Source organism: Scyliorhinus torazame, chromosome 1 (assembly GCF_047496885.1).
Source record: "Scyliorhinus torazame isolate Kashiwa2021f chromosome 1, sScyTor2.1, whole genome shotgun sequence".
NCBI lineage: Eukaryota > Metazoa > Chordata > Chondrichthyes > Carcharhiniformes > Scyliorhinidae > Scyliorhinus > Scyliorhinus torazame.
The window spans coordinates 132,547,431-132,567,470 of NC_092707.1; the positions used below are offsets into that span (position 1 = coordinate 132,547,431).

The 20,040-nt window shown below is 46.4% G+C and overlaps 1 protein-coding gene across 9 annotated transcripts in view; it reads right to left on the minus strand.

Moving 5' to 3' along the window:
• Positions 1-1,001: 1,001 nt before the first annotated feature.
• Positions 1,002-20,040, minus strand: part of LOC140412798 (lethal(3)malignant brain tumor-like protein 4) — a 181,739-nt gene continuing 162,700 nt past the window's right edge. For 8 of the 9 annotated variants that reach the window (XM_072500854.1, XM_072500856.1, XM_072500855.1 and 5 more), the window contains 3 exons: positions 11,133-11,299; positions 8,949-9,011; positions 1,002-2,062 (listed from right to left, as the gene is read on the minus strand). In XM_072500854.1, the coding sequence (XP_072356955.1) occupies positions 1,916-2,062; positions 8,949-9,011; positions 11,133-11,299 (377 nt within the window). In that variant the 3' untranslated portion in view covers positions 1,002-1,915. The remainder of the gene's footprint in view (positions 2,063-8,948; positions 9,012-11,132; positions 11,300-20,040) is intronic. The other variant, XR_011942050.1, reaches the window with a different exon arrangement.

A 20,040-nucleotide genomic window follows, 5' to 3' on the forward strand; every position in this document is an offset into this window, starting at 1 on the left:
CATATACAAGAGATAAAAGGCATAAAAAATAGTGGGAGGCATATGCATGTTCCTTAAAAAAATCTTATTCAAAACTTCTGCTCAATTCCCCATTAGTGCTAAGATTCAAGAGAGTTAAATGTCAATTTTTAAAGAAAATATTTTTTAAAAATAGGATTACAAGCAGTATTAACCAGAACCTATACATGGCCCCAGAATAAATTTAAATTATTTGATCTTAACTCCGTGCAATGTTGTAGAATGGACGATAGCTAGCTTCCAGCACATTCTTTATTAGTAGCAATAAAAATCAGGATAGTGTCAGTAGAAATGGGTAAGAGATGTAAAATGGTCTGGCAATTAGCTGTCACACATTTTGTTATCGCGCTAACTCAAGACATAGAATTTACAGTGCAGAAGGAGGCCATTCAGCCCATCGAGTCTGCACCGGCTCTTGGAACGAGCACCCTACCCAAGGTCAACACCTCCACCCTATCCCCATAACCCAGTAACCCCACCCAACACTAAGGGCAATTTTGGACACTAAGGGCAATTTATCATGGCCAATCCACCTAACACGCACATCTTTTGACTGTGGGAGGAAACCGGAGCACCCGGAGGAAACCCACGCACACACGGGGAGGATGTGCAGACTCCGCACAGACAGTGACCCAAGCCAGAATCGAACCTGGGACCCTGGAGCTGTGAAGCAATTGTGCTATCCACAATGCTACCGTGCTGCCCACGACCTATTCCGTATTGTGTTAGATACAGTGCCAAATTGTTAACCTGCTTTAAAAAGACAAGAACTTCACAAAATTTGGGTTTGCAACTTTGTGAGAAATACCAGACAAAATCTTCAACCAATGTTACACACAAACAATCCTACTAGGTTTTTAAATCAGAGAAATACAAACATCCCCCTTTTATCTGAATCTTACCTGTGTTCTGTCGCAGGTGAAACTGTCGAAGTTCTTGACAGTTGTCCATTTTCTGAACAAAGTTACACCAGAACAGTGGGGAACTAGTAAATTACAAACATTTATAACATGTTTTTACTTTACAGTTTAATCTAGCGTAAACATTTTACCATAATGTGCACACATGAAAAACAATTGGATGACTCTGGCAACCATTATTCTCATTGAAACCTTCACATTTAAAAATCTTGAGAGTTAAATATTAAGCAGTGTTGATCTGTTTGTGACTTTACGACTCAACAACTCCACTTCAACATGCCTCACAACTCATTATACAAATAATCAGACAAAATCACAATTTATGCCAGAAATGAATAGAGAGCACACTATGTTCCTGCAGATTATAACTGCAAACACATTTTGAGATTCAATTCATATATACATTTTAATTGTGTAGTTCATCACATTGTCACAGAGAAAACAAGTCTAACTGTGCTGAACGGTGAATTTGATCTAATAATGCTGGGACAAGGGTTTATTTTTTAAATCCTCCTAGCTTCTACCACCTTTTTGCATTTACCGTTTTTCACATGTAATGTTTCCAATAAAAGAAGTACTTGAAACCTAAACCAATTGGCATTAGGAAAGAAAAATTGCCAAGATGGAGACCAAATTTTCAGTAAGGTTTGGGTGGAAGACACTGGAAATGAACATCAATGACATAACGATCAAGGCTGCAATGATCCTCTATTTCATTCCCTATATGAGGGTTGTGCATGCTTAAAATTCGGTATACTTTGAAGAAATATCACTCAGAATACCATAAAGCAGGAAGACATTAGTTCTTTCAAAAATAATCTCTTCAGTCTTCGAAGGCTGTGGTCTTCAACCACTGATGTTGGCGCCACAGATATAGTTCATTAATAAATGTTAAATGAGTCAGAAAGTTGAGAAGAAAAATCATCTCAAGCTGACTTTAATTTCAGTCTGCAGGTCCGTGTGTTTAAAAAATACATTTACAATTCTTTAGGACACTCATTTTCTTCTGCGTTCTTAAACATGAGGATGGAGTTGTAAATCTTCAGCGCAGGTCCCAGTTTGATGCTCATAATTTTGACAATGTCCGTCTGAGTCAGCAGTAAAAAGGCTTCTCCATCTATTTGCTGCATAGACAAAATTTAATAAAGCAAAAATGAATGGATTATCAAATATTTTTTGTAGTCACTTTCGTCCCAATTTCTTGTTCTAGACATTGGAATATGGTTTTACAGGTTCTGGGTGTCCTTCAGCATTTTATTCGATTGTCCATTCTTCACACTTAAATACTGAAAATCAGAAATATGTTGGTTGGAGTGCACAAAAATGGCTTTTAAATTATATTAGCAAGTCTATTTAATTAAGGGAGGTTCTGCAGCTCAGTCTAGCCCCTCCCTATCCAGTATCCTTGCTCACTAATACACTCCAAACCACACGGCTACACATCACTCACACACCACCAAAGCAAGGAGGAAACAATTTGCGGCCGGGGTGGGGGGGGGGTCGAGGCTAATATTTCTCCAAGGGCAGATGTAATTTACAGCAACCCAACTGCTATCACAGCTGAGATCAGCTAACACAGCATCAAGCAGGAATCAAATCCACAACCTTCTGCTCTGAATTAGTACAGACCGGGTGAGCCTTTACTCACTCATCCAGCAGAAAATATAGCTTGATACGAACCTAAAGAATGAAAAGCATTAAGTGGACTGCCACAAATTCAAAGTGCTGCTTATATTTGCAAAATGAATCTTATTGGCTCCAATCCTAATTCCAGATTAACTAAGATACCAAAACACTACAGCCTTGACGTTTCTTGATTGGAATCAAATATTTTAATCATTCAGTTCTCCAAAATGCTAGTTGTCATGATTATGTGGAACATTTCAAAGCGCAAATACAGCATAGTAAGAAAACACTGGCTTTTTTATAATCTTAAATTTAGCTCCGAGTCTAGAACATTGAAGAGAAAACTCCCAAGTGAAAACAAAAAATCAATTTTTGTTCCTTAGAAGCCAACGTTTTGGTTTAGTAATTCCAGCTAGACTATGGGAAGTTCAAATAGCTCCTCGTTTTAGCCCAAATACTTCGCTATAAAAAGTTTTCCATCTGTAGCTAATTAAGCAACTACAAAAAAAAAAAACTAATGTACAGTTTTACTATTTTTAGATTGAAGCAAGACCTGTCAGGGCAACACGGTGGTGCAGTGGTTAGCACTCCTCCCTCACGGCGACGATGACCCGGGTTCGATCGCGACCCCGGGTCACTGTTCGTGTGGAGTTTGCACATGTATCCTGTGTCTATAATCACATCCCAAAAAGATTTGCAGGGTAGGTGGATTGGCCACGCCAAATTGCCCCTTAATTGGAATAAAAGAATTGGGTACACTAATTTTTTTTTAAAGTACAAGATACCTGCCGCTGTCCATATTGGACATCTAATTGCCAATGATATACACACTGTTTATCAGCCAAAGCATAATATTACTGCATTCTGGGCTAGATTTCATGCTGGGACTAACTTGGAATTATTGGGAGGGGAAACGGTTGGTGGATTCACTGACATTAATAACCCAAAATAAACCTCAACATGTGTTTTTGTATGAACACAGTATTAAGGGTACCCAAGGAATTTCTGCACAGCAGAAGAAGAAAAAGAAACAAAAAACATTTGCAATCTTAACCCTGACGCAGTGTCCACCAAGAATTAGCGATGCAAATCGGTGCAGTCCCACCACTTCACCTGCGTGATCTACTTTCACTGCAGTTGCCTAGTATTAACTGGTAATTGGCTTCAAAATAGGGTCAGTAGTATTACTGCCCTGTTACCACCAGTAATGAAAGGGTATCCAAAATGCCCACCTGTTTCAGGTGTTGGACACCTTTTAAATATAGAAATTGGGGTCCAATGATGAGTGGGGATCCCACCTGCCATTTTCCATTAGAGGTGGTCAACATGTCCATTCTGGCTAATTTCACAGGTGATGGAACTAGAGGCCAATCAAAAGTGGGTGTTGAATGGGGATCCCACCTGCCATTTTCCATTAGAGGTGGTCAACATGTCCATTCTGGCTAATTTCACAGGTGATGGAACTAGAGGCCAATCAAAAGTGGGTGTTGAATTAGTTTTGTACTCCTCTGGAACCCACAAAAATAATCTGGGCCACTGCCATATTGAGCACTGAATAATAGATCATGCTGCTTCTGCTAGTATTAAGGTAGACAAATCCCCAGGGCCAGATGGCATCTGTCCCAGATTACTGAGGGAGACAAGAGATGAAATCGCTGGGCCTCTGACAGAAATCTTTTGTTTCCTTGTTGGCCACAGGTGAAGTCCCAGAGGATTGGAGGATAGCCAGTGTTGTCCCGTTGTTTAAGAACATAGAACAATACAGCGCAGTACAGGCCCTTCGGCCCACGATGTTGCACCGAAACAAAAGCCATCTAACCTACACTATGCCATTATCATCCATATGTTTATCCAATAAACTTTTAAATGCCCTCAATGTTGGCGAGTTCACTACTGTAGCAGGTAGGGCATTCCACGGCCTCACTACTCTTTGCGTAAAGAACCTACCTCTGACCTCTGTCCTATATCTATTACCCCTCAGTTTAATGTTATGTCCCCTCGTGCCAGCCATATCCATCCGCGGGAGAAGGCTCTCACTGTCCACCCTATCCAACCCCCTGATCATTTTGTATGCCTCTATTAAGTCTCCTCTTAACCTTCTTCTCTCCAACGAAAACAACCTCAAGTCCATCAGCCTTTCCTCATAAGATTTTCCCTCCATACCAGGCAACATCCTGGTAAATCTCCTCTGCACCCGCTCCAAAGCCTCCACGTCCTTCCTATAATGCGGTGACCAGAACTGTACGCAATACTCCAAATGCGGCCGTACCAGAGTTCTGTACAGCTGCAACATGACCTCCCGACTCCGGAACTCAATCCCTCTACCAATAAAGGCCAACACTCCATAGGCCTTCTTCACAACCCTATCAACCTGGGTGGCAACTTTCAGGGATCTATGTACATGGACACCTAGATCCCTCTGCTCATCCACACTTTCAAGAACTTTACCATTAGCCAAATATTCCGCATTCCTGTTATTCCTTCCAAAGTGAATCACCTCACACTTCTCTACATTAAACTCCATTTGCCAATCTCAGCCCAGCTCTGCAGCTTATCTATATCCCTCTGTAACCTGCTACATCCTTCCACACTATCGACAACACCACCGACTTTAGTATCGTCTGCAAATTTACTCACCCACCCTTCTGCGCCTTCCTCTAGGTCATTGATAAAAATGACAAACAGCAACGGCCCCAGAACAGATCCTTGTGGTACTCCACTTGTGACTGTACTCCATTCTGAACATTTCCCATCAACCACCACCCTCTGTCTTCTTTCAGCTAGCCAATTTCTGATCCACATCTCTAAATCACCCTCAATCCCCAGCCTCCGTATTTTTTGCAATAGCCTACCGTGGGGAACCTTATCAAACGCTTTGCTGAAATCCATATACACCACATCAACTGCTCTACCCTCGTCTACCTGTTCAGTCACCTTCTCAAAGAACTCAATAAGGTTTGTGAGGCATGACCTACCCTTCACAAAGCCATGCTGACTATCCCTGATCATATTATTCCTATCTAGATGATTATAAATCTTGTCTCTTATAATCCCCTCCAAGACTTTACCCACTACAGACGTGAGGCTCACCGGTCTATAGTTGCCGGGGTTGTCTCTGCTCCCCTTTTTGAACAAAGGGATCACATTTGCTGTCCTCCAGTCCTCTGGCTCTATTCCTGTAGCCAATGATGACATAAAAATCAAAGCCAAAGGTCCAGCAATCTCTTCCCTGGCCTCCCAGAGAATCCTAGGATAAATCCCATCAGGTCCCGGGGACTTATCTATTTTCAGCCTGTCCAGAATTGCCAACACCTCTTCCCTACGTACCTCAATGCCATCTATTCTATTAGCCTGGGGCTCAGCATTCTCCTCCACAACATTATCTTTTTCCTGAGTGAATACTGACGAAAAATATTCATTTAGTATCTCGCCTATCTCTTCAGACTCCACACACAATTTCCCATCCCTGTCCTTGACTGGTCCTACTCTTTCCCTAGTCATTCGCTTATTCCTGACATACCTATAGAAAGCTTTTGGGTTTTCCTTGATCCTTCCTGCCAAATACTTCTCATGTCCCCTCCTTGCTCGTCTTAGCTCTCTCTTTAGATCCTTCCTCGCTACCTTGTAACTATCCATCGCCCCAACCGAAACTTCACACTTCATCTTCACATAGGCCTCCTTCTTCCTCTTAACAAGAGATTCCACTTCCTTGGTAAACCACGGTTCCCTCGCTTGACGCCTTCCTCCCTGTCTGACCGGTACATACTTATCAAGAACACGCAGTAGCTGATCCTTGAACAAGCCCCACTTATCCAGTGTGCCCAACACTTGCAGCCTACTTCTCCACCTTATCCCCCCCAAGTCACGTCTAATGGCATCATAATTGCCCTTCCCCCAGCTATAACTCTTGCCCTCCATTTCAGGTGGGAGCTATAAAAGAAGGTTAGCAAGGTAACCCGGGTAATTATAGGCCAGTGAGCTTCATTTCAGTGATAGTGAAATTGTTGGAAAAGATTCTCAGAGATAGGATCTATGCACATTTGGAAGTGAATAGTCTTATTAGCGACAGACAGCATGGTTTTGTACGAGGGAGGTCATGTCTCACGAATTTCGTTGTGTTTTTTGAAGTGGTGACAAAAATGATTGATGAGGGAAGGACTGTGGATGTTGTCTACATGGACTTTAGTAAAGCATTTGATAAGGTCCCTCATGGCAGGCTGGTGTAAAAGATTAAATCACATGGGGTCAGGGGTGAAGTAGCTGGATGGATCTAGAACTGGCTTGGCCATAGAAGACAGAGATCTGGATGGAGATCTGTAACTAGTGGTGTTCCGCAGGGATCAGTACTGGGACCGCTGCAGTTTCTAATATATTTAAATGACTTGGAAGAAAATGTAGCTGGTCTGATTAGCAAGTTTGTGGATGATACTAAAATTGCAGGAGTTGTAGATAGTGAAGATGATAGTCAGGGAATACAGCCGAATAGGCTGCAAAACTGGGCGGAGAAATGGCAGATGGAACGTAACCTGGACAAATGAGGGGTGATGCATTTTGGTAGATCCATTTCAGGTGGGGGCTATAAAATAAACAGCGTAGAGACACAGAGAACTGGGCGTGCAGGTCCACAGTTCCTTAAAAGTGGCAGCACAGGTGCAAATGGTGCTAAAGAAAGCATATGGCATGTTTGCCTTCATGGGATGGGGTATCGAGTACAAAAGCTCGCAAATTATGTCACAGATATATAGAATGTTGTTAGGCCACATTTGGAATACTGTGTCCATTTCTAGTCACCACACTACCAGAAGATGTGGGGCTTTGGAGAGAGTACAGAAAAGGTTTATCAGGATGTTACCTGGTATGGAGGGTATTAACTATGAGTTGAGATTGAATAAACTAGGATTGTTCTCCCTCGAGAGACGGAGGCTGAGGGCCAACCTGATAGAAGTTTATAAAATTATGAGGGGTATAGATAGGGTGAACAGTTGGAGGTTTTTTCCCAGGGTGGAAATGACAATTACAAGGGCGCACAAGTTCAAGGTGAGGGGGGGAAGGGTTCAGTGGAGTTGTGCGAGGGAAGTTTTTTTTTTTTTTTTTTTTTTTTTTTTTATATACACAGAGGGTGGTGATGGCCTGGAATGCACTGCCAAATGAGGTGGTTGAGGCAGATACGTTAGCGACCGTTAAAACTTATCTGGATAGATACGTGAACAGATGGGGTACAGAAGGATATAGGCGATTGGTCTAGATAGGCCACATAATCGGCGCAGGCTTGGAAGGCCGAATGGCCTGTTCCTGTGCTGTACTGTTCTTTGTTCTAAAGTAATGTGTTTGTGCTTGTGTTACTGTAGGATAGGCATCAGGGAAAGTTAATAAGGCATTTGTAAATGCTGCAAAATAAGAAATGATATCAAGGCCTTGGAAACAGTACAGAGTTTAAGTATCATAATGATGCCTTTCATGGAGTGTTTGCAGAAGCTGGTATTCTTCTCCTTAGAGCAGTGAAGGTTAAGGGGAAATTTAATAAAGATATTCAAAATTATGAGGGGTTATAGTAATAGAGAAAGTATGGGAAACATTTTCCTCTGACAAGCATGCCTCAAATACAGGGTTGTGGGTTCAAGTCCCATTTCAGGATTTGAACACAAAACGAAAGGTTGACACTCCTGTGCAGTACTGATGGGAGTGCGGTTTTTCATAAGGGGCATTAAACCAATGCCCAGTCTTCCCTCTCAGGTGGATGCAAAAGATTCAATGCCGCCATAAAGCAGAGGAGTTACTCAGGGTCCTGGCCAATATTTGTCAATCAACATCCAAAAATAGATTACATGGTCATTATCACATGGCCGTTTGTGGGAGCTTACTGACTTTCCTCCATTACAATAGTGTCTACAGTTCAAAAAATATTCCATTGGCAGTAAAGCACCTAGGGACACCCAGTGGTCACGAAAGGTGCAACATAAATGCAAGTCTTTCTTTCTACAAATTTAAAATAACTAGCAAAATAAACTAGAAGGGAAATGAGGAGAATTTTGGGTCTTTACATCTCTGAAGGGTTTGGTTAAGGAAAAAAGAGAGGATAAAGATCAGGGAAAATGTCTTTGACATAGAGCGTTACTGAATGGGACACTTTGTTGCAAGGAGAAGTTGAGGCAAACAACATTGCAGATTTTAAGGGAGAGAAGAAAATTACATGGAGCAGAAGATAATGAAGGGTTATGGGCAGGGAAAGGAACAGTAAGATTTGTTTTTGAATTGCTCAAGCAAGGAGCTAACATAGGCCCAATGGGCTAACTGGCCTACCACCTGCTGCACTGTAAACATTTATGGTTTTGTAACTGCCATTTTAATGCATTAATCACTGCTGACTATTCACGAAGCACTTACCTCTTCCCTGAAAACAGTGGCTTGATCTTTACATCCTGGTAAACTTTGTACAAAATTGGCTACCTGTAGAATTCAAACATACGCTCAAAACTTTTAACACTTTAGATTAGAAAATTGCAACATCCATGAGCTTAACATATTGCGCAGCTTGAAATATGGATTGCCCAAAATACTTCTCCTAAATTTTCTTGCAATATTTCTGTTCTCCTCAACGTGTTTGGTCTGATTGGAATGGAGCACCACGGCACTTTGCCAATTGGGATATTTCACTTTGTGGGGCCAAAGCAGGAGCAGCTATCCATACCCATGTGACTTCCATAAAAGGATGCAGGAATTCTAGATATGATCCTCTCCCGAACTCAGGTCCACTACAAACATCTCTGGCTGAGAACCAATAATTCATCACGGACCCAAGGATCAGACCTAGTGTGTTCTTGGTCTTTATGGCTCAATTATTCATTGGATGAACTGATTCATCAGAATGGCAGGGGAGAACTAATTTTTAAAACAAAAATGTTCCGTCCTGAACTATAACTACATACAAAAATCAAGGCAAAGTGTCCATCTCGCACTCCATGTCTGAGATTTTACATTGCCGTTCACGTTGGCGGGTTTGGAGGAGAGTGAAAAATATCACGAGAAGGACAAAGTCATGTTTCACATTGACGTAAAAGGAGGGAATGCTGGTCCCCTCCCCTCGTCAGTGGAAGGCCGCGGTTTCTGTCATTCAACGTCCAGAACTGAACTGGAATACATTAACATATCATTATTGGGCCCAACCCTGGAATCATACCCCTGTGCCAAATAATGTGTTTACGGCAGCTTGGGTGACAGAACTGCACGATGTACGACTGGTCTCAGAGGGCATGCACCTGGCGAGCAGTACTCTGAGGAGTTCAGAGGTGAGCACAATGCAGAGTGGGTCATGCCAGTTTGATGCCCTGGGTGCAAACTGTTTCCTGGTGTGTTCATTGGGCATTGGGGTGGCCTTCAAATATAGCGTCCAGTTCACTGAAGTCCTGAGTTCATAGAGTTGCATCAAGGCAAAGTATCCATCTCGCACTTCATGACTGAGATTTCACTTTGTGGGGAGTTGTTGACAGGATGGACAAATCAGAGGCTGCCAGCCAGTGACAGTCGTGAAAACCCTGCTTGCCTGCTTTTTGGACTACGTACTGTACTATTCAGTGTTAAAAGCCACCATTGCCAACAGCAGCCTCAACATTGTTGTTTTTCCCACCGAACACCAGGCTTTGCCAATATCGGAGACAATCTCATCCTTTGTTTCAAAGAACATGCCCAGAGTCATGAAAAAAATTAACCTGTTGGTTCAGGGCAAACTTTGATAAATTATGCACCATTCAATACAAGTTAGTTAGTTAGTTCACAGTTTAATTTGGTGCCAACTATGGAATTGCAGAAGGATTCTTACAACTTTAGAACACAGTAGTGAATTTGAAGGAGTGAATTCCATGATTTTGCAAAATTATGCACTTTGCATCCCAAAATTCCCCACACTCACTCCCAATGGGTGAGGTTGCCAAACTTTATCAAAAAGTCCAGAGAATTACCCCAAAGAATACAACAAATGGAGTGTATTTCTAGAAAATAGAGGAGTTGCTAAGTTATCATATAATTTACAGTGCAGAAGGAGGCCATTCGGCCCGTCGAGTCTGCACCGGCTCTTGGAAAGAGCACCCTACCCAAGGTCAACACCTCCACCCTATCCCCATAACCCAGTAACCCCACCCGACACGAAGGGCAATTTTGGACACGAAGGGCAATTTATCATGGCCAATCCACCTAACCTGCATATCTTTGGACTGTGGGAGGAAACCGGAGCACCCGGAGGAAACCCACGCACACATGGGGAGGATGTGCAGACTCCGCACAGACAGTGGCCCAAGCTGGAATCGAACCTGGGACTCTGGAGCTGTGAAGCAATTGTGCTATCCACAATGCTACCGTGCTGCCCTGTTGAAGAGAACGCATGCACATACACCACGAGAGAATTTCCTTGAGAGGAAACAGTCTGTATAGAGGACTGCAAGAGGGTTAAGGAGACCTTGAACTTAAAGGATTCCTGGTGTCAATCAAGAAATTAGAGAATTGACAGGCAGTTTCCTGCTTTGGAGGCGGATGGGGAGTAAGTGAAGGGAGGGAAAAACTGGATTCTCGGTTTACCTCTTCTATAGACCACTTTGCCACTTTCTTTGCAGTGTGACCTGCCACCTCAGGCAGTAACTTGCTGTGCTGTTCCCAACAGAGGTACAGACGTTGTGTGGGATGTGGAGAGACGGAAGACATAAACACGGACTGGTGAAGAGCTTGCTGGAGGTTGTAGTCACGCTCTACAGAAAGGCAAAAAAACATTTTTGTAAGTAATCAAATCCAGCAGGAGACCCAAATACTACATCATGAATATATTTTTAAAATATCTAATTTGGGATCAGTTTGGATTGTGCACTGCATTGCTGGTTCATAGAACTCCAACCTGTGTTAATGGTAATTGTGCTTTACATTAAACCTCCCTATCGGTTCATAGCTATCTTTCTAAAACAGAAATTTACTCCATCATAAAGATAATAGAAAGAGGACTTCCAGGTGCGGCGATGACCAGCTGAGTCGCACGTTTCGGCAGCTCCCTGTGAAACGGACTTTTGGGCTCTTGATAGGAGCCCCAACGGCAATTTTGACGGCTAAAAACACTGTGCGGTAAACCAGAAGGGAATCCCCCCTGGATACAGATGGAAAAAGGAGGCGAGAGTGGCCAGATTGCAGTGGATCCTTTAGAACAGCGGCAAGGAAGGCAAGCAAAAACCAAGATGGCGTCGGAAGGTGGCAGTTTAACATGGGGCCCTGAACAACAAGAGTTCTTGAAATGCTGTGTGGAAGAGATCAAAAAGGAAATGAAGAAAGAGCTGTTGGCCCCGATACTACAGGCGATCGAAGGGCTAAAGGAGGAACAAAAGACCCAGGAGCGGGAGCAATGATCGTGAAGGCAAAGGCAGCCGAGAATGAGGACGATATACAGGGCCTGGTGGTGAAGACGGAGACGCAGGAGGCACATCAGAAACGATGTGTGGAAAGGTTGAAGGCACTGGAAAACAACGCAAGGAGGAACAACCTGAGGATTCTTGGTCTTCCTGAAGGTGTGGAGGGAGCGGACGTCGGGGCATATGTGAGCACGATGCTGCACTCGTTAATGGGAGCGGAGGCCCCGGCGGGTCCGTTGGAGGTGGAGGGAGCATACCGAGTGATGGCGCGAGGACCGAGACCAGGAGAAATTCCCAGAGCCATAGTGGTGAGATTCCTCCGTTTTAAGGATAGAGAAATGGTCCTTAGATGGGCGAAGAAAACTCGGAGCAGTAAATGGGAGAACGCGGTGATCCGCGTTTATCAAGACTGGAGTGCGGAGGTGGCGAGAAGGAGGGCGAGCTTTAATCGGGCCAACGGTGCTTCATAAAAAGAAGATAAAATTTGGAATGCTGCAACCGGCAAGACTGTGGGTCACATATCGAGGGAGGCACCACTACTTTGAGACGGCGGATGAAGCGTGGACTTTTATTGTGGAAGAAAAACTGGAATGAGCGGGTTATTAAAAAGAACGTTCGAACAAAGTGGTGGGGCAAATGTGGGGGGCAAAGAGGGGTTTTATGTACTAATCCTGCGATGTGGTAACTTTTCTCTCTCCCACAGGTGGTGATGGGGGGAGGAGGGGAGGTGGAGGAGATGGGGCGTTGGCCATTGGGGGCGGGGCCAAGGGAGAAGCGCGGGCTTGGTTCCCGCGCTATGATAATCATGGCAGGAATAGAGAAGCAGGAAGGAGGGGGCGTCGCACGGTGCGAGCCGACGTCACGGGGGGAAGCCGAGGTCAGCCAGAGTTTGCTGACTTCTGGGAGCAACATGGGGGGAGTAATTACGCTAGCGGGGGATCTAGCGGGGGGGGGGGGGGTGGGAGGGGGGGGAATTACTGGGTTGCTGCTGCTGGGGAGAGGGGGGAGCTGGTATGGGAGAGGATGGGCGGGGGGGCACCGCCTGGGGGAGATACAGCTGCGTGGGAACCGGGTGAGGAGCTGGAAAAAGGTGATGGCTAATCGACAAGGGGGGGGGGGGTAGGAAGCCCCCCAACTCGGCTGATCACGTGGAACGTGAGAGGGCTGAACGGGCCGATAAAGAGGGCACGGGTATACTCGCACACCTTAAGAAACTTAAGGCAGATGTGGTTATGTTACAGGAAACGCACCTGAAACTGATAGACCAGGTTAGGCTATGCAAAGGATGGGTGGGGCAGGTGTTCCATTCGGGGCTAGATGCGAAAAACAGGGGGGTGGCTATATTAGTGGGGAAGCGGGTAATGTTCGAGGCAAAGACTACAGTGGCGGATAACGGGGGCAGATACGTGATGGTGAGTGGCAAACTACAGGGGGAGACGGTGGTTTTGGTAAACGTATATGCCCCGAACTGGGATGATGCCAATTTTATGAGGCGGATGCTAGGACGCATTCCGGACCTAGAGATGGGAAAGCTGATAATGGGGGGAGATTTTAATACGGTGTTGGAACCAGGGCTGGATAGGTCGAAGTCCAGGACTGGAAGGAGGCCGGCAGCAGCCAAGGTACTTAAAGATTTTATGGAGCAGATGGGAGGTGTAGACCCGTGGAGATTTAGCAGACCTAGGAGTAAGGAGTTCTCGTTTTTCTCCTATGTCCATAAAGTCTACTCGCGAATAGACTTTTTTGTGCTGGGTAGGGCATTGATCCCGAAGGTGAGGGGAACGGAGTATACGGCTATAGCCATTTCGGATCACGCTCCACACTGGGTGGACTTGGAGATAGGGGAGGAAACAGGAGGGCGCCCACCCTGGAGAATGGACATGGGACTAATGGCAGATGAGGGGGTGTGTCTAAGGGTGAGGGGGTGCATTGAAAAGTACTTGGAACTCAATGATAATGGGGAGGTCCAGGTGGGAGTGGTCTGGGAGGCGTTGAAGGCGGTGGTTAGAGGGGAGCTGATATCAATAAGGGCACATAAAGGGAAGCAGGAGAGTAAGGAACAGGAGCGGCTGCTGCAAGAACGTTTGAGGGTGGACAGACAAAATGCGGAAGCACCGGAGGAGGGACTGTCCAGGGAAAGGCAAAGGCTACATGTAGAATTTGACTTGCTGACTACAGGCACTGCAGAGGCACAATGGAGGAAGGCACAGGGTGTACAGTACGAATATGGGGAGAAGGCGAGCAGGTTGCTGGCACACCAATTGAGGAAAAGGGGAGCTGTGAGGGAAATAGGGGGAGTGAGGGATGAGGAAGGAGAGATGGAGCGGGGAGCGGAGAGAGTGAATGGAGTGTTCAAGACATTTTATAAAAAATTATATGAAGCTCAACCCCCGGATGGGAGGGAGAGAATGATGGGCTTCTTGGATCAGCTGGAATTTCCCAAGGTGGAAGAGCAGGAAAGGGTGGGACTGGGAGCACAGATCGAGGTAGAAGAAGTGGTGAAAGGAATTAGGAGCATGCAGGCGGGAAAAGCCCCGGGACCGGATGGATTCCCAGTCGAATTCTATAGAAAATATGTGGACTTGCTCGCCCCGGTACTGACGAGGACCTTTAATGAGGCAAAGGAAAGGGGACAACTGCCCCCGACTATGTCTGAAGCAACGATATCGCTTCTCTTAAAGAAGGAAAAGGACCCGCTACAATGCGGGTCCTATAGACCTATTTCCCTCCTAAATGTAGATGCCAAGGTCCTGGCCAAGGTAATGGCAATGAGAATAGAGGAATATGTCCCGGGGGTGGTCCACGAGGACCAAACTGGGTTTGTGAAGGGGAGACAGCTGAACACGAATATACGGAGGTTGTTAGGGGTAATGATGGTGGCCCCACCAGAGGGAGAAACGGAGATAGTAGTGGCGATGGATGCCGAGAAAGCATTTGATAGAGTGGAGTGGGATTATTTGTGGGAGGTGTTGAGGAGATTTGGTTTTGGAGAGGGGTATGTTAGATGGGTGCAGCTGTTGTATAGGGCCCCAGTGGCGAGCGTGGTCACAAATGGACGGGGATCTGCATATTTTCGGCTCCATAGAGGGACAAGGCAGGGATGCCCTCTGTCCCCATTATTGTTTGCACTGGCGATTGAGCCCCTGGCGATAGCGTTGAGGGGTTCCAAGAAGTGGAGGGGAGTACTTAGGGGAGGAGAAGAGCACCGGGTATCTTTGTATGCGGACGATTTGCTACTATACGTGGCGGACCCGGCGGAGGGGATGCCAGAAATAATGCGGATACTTGGGGAGTTTGGGGAGTTTTCAGGGTATAAATTGAACATGGGGAAAAGTGAGTTGTTTGTGGTGCATCCAGGGGAGCAGAGTAGAGAAATAGAGGACCTACCGTTGAGGAAGGTAACAAGGGACTTTCGTTACCTGGAGATCCAGATAGCTAAGAATTGGGGCACATTGCATAGGTTAAATTTAACGCGGTTGGTGGAACAGATGGAGGAGGATTTCAAGAGATGGGATATGGTATCCCTGTCAATGGCAGGGAGGGTGCAGGCGGTTAAGATGGTGGTCCTCCCGAGATTCCTCTTTGTGTTTCAGTGCCTCCCGGTGGTGATCACGAAGGCTTTTTTTTAAAAGGATTGAAAAGAGCATCATGGGTTTTGTGGGCCGGGAAGACCCCGAGAGTGAGGAAGGGATTCTTACAGCGTAGCAGGGATAGGGGGGGGCTGGCACTACCGAGCCTAAGTGAGTATTATTGGGCCGCTAATATTTCAATGGTGAGTAAGTGGATGGGAGAGGAGGAGGGAGCGGCGTGGAAGAGATTAGAGAGGGCGTCCTGTAGGGGGACTAGCCTACAGGCTATGGTGACAGCCCCATTGCCGTTCTCACCGAGGAACTACACCACAAGCCCGGTGGTGGTGGCTACACTGAAGATTTGGGGACAGTGGAGACGGCATAGGGGAAAGACTGGAGCCTTGGGGGGGTCCCCGATAAGAAACAACCATAGGTTTGCCCCGGGGGGAATGGATGGGGGATATGGAATGTGGCAAAGAGCAGGAATAACGCAACTGAAAGATCTGTTTGTGGATGGGAAGTTTGCGAGTCTGGGAGCGCTGACCGAGAAATATGGGTTGCCCCAAGGGAATGCATTCAGGTATATGCAACTGAGGGCTTTTGCGAGGCAACAGGTGAGGGAATTCCCGCAGCTCCCGACACAAGAGGTGCAGGACAGAGTGATCTCAAAGACATGGGTGGGGGATGGTAAGGTGTCAGATATATATAGGGAAATGAGGGACGAAGGGGAGACTCTGGTAGATGAACTAAAAGGGAAATGGGAAGAAGAGCTGGGGGAGGAGATCGAGGAGGGGCTGTGGGCAGATGCCCTAAGCAGGGTAAACTCGTCGTCCTCGTGTGCCAGGCTAAGCCTGATTCAGTTTAAGGTATTACACAGGGCACATATGACTGGAACACGGCTCAGTAAATTTTTTGGGGTGGAGGATAGGTGTGCGAGGTGCTCGAGAAGCCCAGCGAATCATACCCATATGTTTTGGTCATGCCCGGCACTACAGGGGTTTTGGATGGGGGTGACAAAGGTGCTTTCAAAAGTAGTAGGAGTCCGGGTCGAACCAAGCTGGGGGTTGGCTATATTTGGGGTTGCACAAGAGCCGGGAGTGCAGGAGGCGAGAGAGGCCGATGTTTTGGCCTTTGCGTCCCTAGTAGCCCGGCGCAGGATATTGCTAATGTGGAAGGAAGCCAAGCCCCCGGGGGTGGAGACCTGGATAAATGACATGGCGGGGTTTATAAAGCTAGAGCTGATTAAGTTCGTCCTAAGGGGGTCGGCTCAAGGGTTCACCAGGCGGTGGCAACCGTTCGTCGAATACCTCGCAGAAAGATAGACGGAATGGGAAAAAGGCAGCAGCAGCAGCCCAGGATCCGGGGGGTGGGGGGAGGAGGAACCAGAAGGACTCTCAGGGTTGTTAATATATACTGTATAGTATGTATAGGTCGTTGCTACAGATAATTATATATTGGACTGTTAAATTATATTTTTGGAGAGTGTTACTTGTGACAAGGTAGTTGCCAATTAGGGCTAGTTTTCATTTTTGTTATTTATTATTTATTCATTTTTTGTTTATAAACTAGGTCATTGTTATTTGTGTTGTTATAATATTGTGTAAAGGATGCACAATGTACTGTGTTGGTTGACCAAAAATTTTCAATAAAATATTTAATAAAAAAAAAGATAATAGAAAGAGAATAAAAGAATGTGGAATGAATCATTCCCACGTTGAAGACTCTCGCTCGAAAGAGACATTTATAAAGAGGGAGTGGTTTTAACAACCTTTTAAAAGCGATATTATTTATTGATTTCCATCCTTTTCCAACTGACCACAAGGCTGTACTCCTGCTCTCGGCTTATAAGCAAAAACTGAAGCAGGAGAATCCATCAAAGAAAGTTGTGCATTGTTGGTCTGAGGAATCGGATGATCTATGGGACTGCTCAGAGTCAATGGACTGGTCAGTATTTAAAAACTCTGCGACCAGCCTGAACGAGTACGCCACCACAGTAACTGACTTCATTAGTAAGTGTGTAGAGAACTGTGTGCCAAAGAAACAAGTCCGCGTGTTTCCCAACCGGAAACCCTGGATGAACAGGGATATCCACTGCTTGCTGAAGTCTAGGTCTGAGGCGTTCAAGTCAGGTGACCCTGACCTATGCAAGAAAGCCATATATGATCGAAGGAGATCCATCAAAGATGCCAAAAGACTGTACTGGACCAAGCTCGAGTCCCACACGGAACCCCGCCGACTATGGCAAGACATAACGGGCTACAACATGAAGGCATGTAAAATCACCGGCTCCAATGCACCCCTCCCTGATGAGCTCAACGCATTCTATGCATGCTTTGAACAAGAGGTCAGCGAGAGCAAGCCCTCCACCCCAGAAGTTTTGGATGAACATGTATCTGAGATCACCATTGTGGACGTCAGAGCAGCCTTCTCGAAGGTCAACCCTCGGAAAGCCACTCGCCCGGATGGTCACTCGGGTCTTGCGCGGATCAGCTGGCGGAGGTATTCACCGACACCTTCAAGCTCTCTTTACAACAATCTGAGGTCCCTATCTGCTTCAAGAAGATGACCATCATCCCTGTACCAAAAAAAAGCCAAGCAGCGTGCCTTAATGACTATTGTCCAGTGGCTCTGACATCCATCATCATGAAGTGCTTCGAAAGGTTAGTCATGGCACGAATCGACTCCAGCCTCCCGGATTGCCTTGATCCACTACAGTTCGCCTACCACTGCAACAGGTCCACAGCAAACGCCATCTCCATGGCCCTGCACTCTACCCTGGAACACCTAGATAACAAAGACACCAATGTCAGGCTCCTATTTATCGACTACAGCTCAGCCTTCAACACCATCATTCGTACGAAACTCATCTCCAAACTCCGTGGCCTTGGTCTCGGCTCCTCCCTCTTTGACTGGATCCCGAGCTTTCTAACCCACAGGCCACAATCAGTAAGGATAGGCAACAACATCTCCTTCACGATCATCCTCAACACTGGTGCCCCACAAGGTTGTGTCCTCAGCCCCGTACTATAATCCTTGTACATCTATGACTGTGTGGCAAAATTCCCCTCCATCTCGATTTTCAAATTTGCTGATGACACCACCGTAGTGGGTCGGATTTCAAACAATGACGAGACAGAGTACAGGAATGAGATAGAGAATCTGGTGAACTGGTGCGACGACAATAATCTCTCCCTCTGGGTTTTGTGTGGGCCGGGAAGACCCCGAGAGTGAGGAAGGGATTCTTACAGCGTAGCAGGGATAGGGGGGGGGCTGGCACTACCGAGCCTAAGTGAGTATTATTGGGCCGCTAATATTTCAATGGTGAGTAAGTGGATGGGAGAGGAGGAGGGAGCGGCGTGGAAGAGATTAGAGAGGGCGTCCTGTAGGGGGACTAGCCTACAGGCTATGGTGACAGCCCCATTGCCGTTCTCACCGAGGAACTACACCACAAGCCCGGTGGTGGTGGCTACACTGAAGATTTGGGGACAGTGGAGACGGCATAGGGGAAAGACTGGAGCCTTGGGGGGGTCCCCGATAAGAAACAACCATAGGTTTGCCCCGGGGGGAATGGATGGGGGATATGGAATGTGGCAAAGAGCAGGAATAACGCAACTGAAAGATCTGTTTGTGGATGGGAAGTTTGCGAGTCTGGGAGCGCTGACCGAGAAATATGGGTTGCCCCAAGGGAATGCATTCAGGTATATGCAACTGAGGGCTTTTGCGAGGCAACAGGTGAGGGAATTCCCGCAGCTCCCGACACAAGAGGTGCAGGACAGAGTGATCTCAAAGACATGGGTGGGGGATGGTAAGGTGTCAGATATATATAGGGAAATGAGGGACGAAGGGGAGACTATGGTAGATGAACTAAAAGGGAAATGGGAAGAAGAGCTGGGGGAGGAGATCGAGGAGGGGCTGTGGGCAGATGCCCTAAGCAGGGTAAACTCGTCGTCCTCGTGTGCCAGGCTAAGCCTGATTCAGTTTAAGGTATTACACAGGGCACATATGACTGGAACACGGCTCAGTAAATTTTTTGGGGTGGAGGATAGGTGTGCGAGGTGCTCGAGAAGCCCAGCGAATCATACCCATATGTTTTGGTCATGCCCGGCACTACAGGGGTTTTGGATGGGGGTGACAAAGGTGCTTTCAAAAGTAGTAGGAGTCCGGGTCGAACCAAGCTGGGGGTTGGCTATATTTGGGGTTGCACAAGAGCCGGGAGTGCAGGAGGCGAGAGAGGCCGATGTTTTGGCCTTTGCGTCCCTAGTAGCCCGGCGCAGGATATTGCTAATGTGGAAGGAAGCCAAGCCCCCGGGGGTGGAGACCTGGATAAATGACATGGCGGGGTTTATAAAGCTAGAGCTGATTAAGTTCGTCCTAAGGGGGTCGGCTCAAGGGTTCACCAGGCGGTGGCAACCGTTCGTCGAATACCTCGCAGATAGACGGAATGGGAAAAAGGCAGCAGCAGCAGCCCAGGATCCGGGGGGTGGGGGGGGGGGGGGGGGGGAGGGGTGGGGGGAGGAGGAACCAGAA